This window comes from Nelumbo nucifera, chromosome 1, assembly GCF_055504915.1.
Source record: "Nelumbo nucifera cultivar China Antique chromosome 1, China Antique-T2T, whole genome shotgun sequence".
Taxonomy (NCBI): domain Eukaryota; kingdom Viridiplantae; phylum Streptophyta; class Magnoliopsida; order Proteales; family Nelumbonaceae; genus Nelumbo; species Nelumbo nucifera.
The window spans coordinates 186,667,514-186,670,917 of NC_142649.1; the positions used below are offsets into that span (position 1 = coordinate 186,667,514).

Below are 3,404 nucleotides of genomic sequence, written 5' to 3' on the forward strand. Positions count from 1 at the left end.
ACAGAAAATTTAGTCATTACCCGTAAAATCTACAACAGCTTTGGGTTCGTTATAAGGTAGGAATGCGTGTATGCATGTCGACCTCATAGAGACCTGCTGGGTCTTCACCGCCCTAAATGACTAAAAACAACCAGTTCTCAAAACAAATAAATTAAACCATGTAGAAATTCATAAGAATTAATGACAGCATGTTTCACAAGAAACATTTGTCTGGATATTAGCTTCTGGAACAAAGCAAACAAGTCCATCTCGATCTTTTTCTTTTTGAAAATATTTTACATATATAGGTAGAACCGTGATAAACGTTTGATGGCGACGGAAAACCCTTAATTTTCAATTTTTCTTTGTCATTTTAAGAACAATAGTATATGACTAAAATTATTACAGCACCAAGGTGAATAATTTCGGAATATTAATGGTGCTACAGAAACTGTTTCTTCACTGTCTCTTTCGTGAATAAGTTGTCATCCTTAGATCTGCAGAGAAGCAGGTAACAATGAGATAGTTCATGATGGAACTGGAGGAACCTTAATTTGTCTGGTTTCTCTCACAAGTATCGGGTTGTCGTGACTCGTGAAAACCTTCGAATGGTCTTTTTGATCTACTTTAATTTTGAGTCTGCAACTGAAACACTAGACAGAAAGAAATTAACTTCTTACTGACAGTGAAATCATAAATAAGCATTTGAGGTTTAACCTAATTATTGATTTATTTGTGTCAATAAATCACATCATGGGTCATATCGAAATCATTATACATATCACGCATAGAAACAAAATCAAAGAAACCATTCTCAGGGATCTGATTATTCTCCGCTTCAATTTGTATGGGAAACTTGCCGTAAGTGGTGCCGATATTGCTTAAACCATTATGGAAATCACTAGCAAATTCGGCCTCATCACGTAACAAATTATGTCTGAATAACGAATCCTCGACGTTCGAGTCATCCGAAATTAAACTGGGAACAACCATGGTTTCGCCGGAACTTACCACGTTCTGGTCATTGATTTGATCCATTGAAAGCCAGTCGGCGAACAAAAGCTTGGGAAGGGAACTCTGCAGTGTTGCTTTATGCGGCTGATTATCAACAACGATTTGTGTAACAGACTGGTCGGTATCAATGGTAGATTCTCCCGTCTGTTCCAAAGATTCGAAACTCGAAACTTGGATATTAGAATTTAGTGTCGGTGCGGATTCTCTGACTTTTGGAGTTGAATTGAGGAACTGCGCGTTGATATGAGCTTCTAAAGCTTCAATCTTCATAGCTTTCTTCTTCAAGTAAGAATTCCAGTGGTTCTTTATCTCATTATCAGTTCTTCCGGGCAAATTCTGTGCAATTTGTGACCACCTGATCAAAGGTTAATTAATAGCTACCCATTAGCATATCTGATGATGATTATTGTAAGTCAATTTTACTGATTTTAATGCAGTTTTAAGTAGTGGTGAACGTGAACCCATCCAGATTGCTTACTTGTTGCCCAACTGGCGATGGAGGTACAAGATCGTTTCCTCTTCTTCAATCGTGAAGACGCCGCGCTTCAAACCAGGCCTCAGATAATTAATCCACCGTAATCTGCAGCTCTTTCCGTTCCGTTGCAAACCTAATTAATGCAATCAATGCGACAACAAGGTGATTAGTGTTGTTAAACTTGAGGATATTTTAGTCATCTTATTATAATATTGACATCATCTAATCTACTTCTAATCATCTCTCTGCACTGTGTAACCAAGGGATTTATATCGTTTATTCTGTAGGTGAAGCAGCTTTCCAAGAAGAATAAGATTGATTCTAATTAACGTGCGTCGGGCGGCCGGCCGGTAGCCTAAGCTTCGGGAAGGAGAAGGGAGCCAGGGAGCAGGGAGCAGGGACAGCCCCAAGGTCCAAACAATCTCTTGATGGAGATGGACGAACAATGCGCCATGCAAACTCACCGGCTTTAATGGGGACGGTGCTCCAACAGTCATGACCGTGTTGGAGGACGTAACTCCTTAGCCTCTGGTCTTCCTCCGGCGACCACAACCCTTTCCTGTACTTCGGCTTCGGCTTATCGCAAGACTTGCACCCCATTTGCTCCGCTACTGATCTGTTGGTTCTCTCTGGTTCTTTTTGGTTCTCTGATGATACAGTGATCGAGAAGAGGTAGCAGGGATCGATTTGGGAGAGAGATTTGTTGTCTGAGGCTCCTTCCTCTCAACTCTAACATATATTATATATACAAAAGATGCTACCGCAAAGAATGATTATATTATCCGACAAGAGAGTAGTTTTGAATTAAATATAAAAGGGGGATTCTTCTCTAGAAAAATCAAAAGAGAGATTAGTTGTACCTTGTTGGCTTTATTTTATCAATTCCGCATTAAAAATGGACATAATCATACAAATAATGGATAAACAAATGAGAATGGGAGGAACAGTGAAAATTCTATGCACCAGAGGCGAGACCAACATATCCTCCCGTCGACTTTTGGATGCTGATATCAATATTCATCAACCAAATAATCCAGTACTCTCTGGGGGAGGGGGTGCCTTTAGTAACACTAGTCTTTTAATTTGTAGCTTTGAGCTAATTTCATGTGTTTTCCCCTGTTTCAACTTTTTAATACTTATTGGCTTCACGTATAAAAAGTTAAATTAGAATATTTTTATAATTATAACCATATAATGTCAATGCTTGGCAAATAGTAACTTAATTATCTAACATTTCAATCTTCAAATCTAGTCACAAAATTAAGGCATTTTAAAGGATACAGTAAAAAAATTTCAAAACCTAAGCATATTCTCATCTTTTTACCCTTCTATAAAAAAATGGTAATAATTAATAGTGCTAATGGATTCGTTTTTTCTCTTTTGGAAAATGAAAAAAGAAAAAAAAAGTATCAATTTTGGGGTTGAGTTCAAGCCTTCAATCATGGTTTTCAAAACCGGACTGGACCGGATGGCCGGACTGGAAAAACCGGGAATCGTTCATTTAACCGGACGGTCAGACTGGAAAAATCGGAAACCGATCACCCATTTTTCCCAAAACTGTTGATTTTGATCAATAAACCACTGAACCAGCCGATTAACCGTTCAAACAGTTTTGACCGTTTTTCAAATTATTTGTTTATTTTTAGTTTTTTGTCAGAACGGGACAATCATTCTAGTTGAGCGATCGGACCATTTGAACCAAAAACCGGACCCCTGACTGGTCAGTCACCGATTCGGTTTTAAAAACCATACCTTCAATAATTATATATATACCTACCTAACTAGATAATACATCAAATTCAAATATTTCTTCCTGGGTTAAACTTAATTATATCCACCCGCTTAATTTATATCCAGGTAGCATAATTAGCACTCCAATTAATTGGACATTGTCTAACTCTAATCCAAACATGAGATATAAATGGCGTCAACTGCC

General features: G+C 37.9%; 1 protein-coding gene across 1 annotated transcript; it reads right to left on the reverse strand.

Moving 5' to 3' along the window:
* Positions 1 to 411: 411 nt before the first annotated feature.
* Positions 412 to 2,288, reverse strand: MYB19 (myb domain protein 19). Its single transcript, XM_010257145.3, has 3 exons — positions 1,933 to 2,288; positions 1,472 to 1,601; positions 412 to 1,348 (listed from the first exon to the last, which is right to left on the reverse strand). Exons 1-3 carry the CDS (start codon positions 2,066 to 2,068, stop codon positions 718 to 720), a joined length of 897 nt encoding a protein of 298 aa, XP_010255447.1. The 5' UTR covers positions 2,069 to 2,288; the 3' UTR covers positions 412 to 717.
* Between the last annotated feature and the right edge of the window lie 1,116 nt (positions 2,289 to 3,404).

Coding starts and splice junctions, on each gene's coding strand:
- MYB19 (XM_010257145.3), bottom strand. CDS start 2,068: ATGGGGTGCAAGTCTTGCGATAAGCCGAAGCCGAAGTACAGGAAAGGG. Junction 1,602..1,932: donor CACCGTCCCCATTAAAGCCG/GTGAGTTTGCAT, acceptor TGCATTAATTAG/GTTTGCAACGGAACGGAAAG. Junction 1,349..1,471: donor CATCGCCAGTTGGGCAACAA/GTAAGCAATCTG, acceptor ACCTTTGATCAG/GTGGTCACAAATTGCACAGA.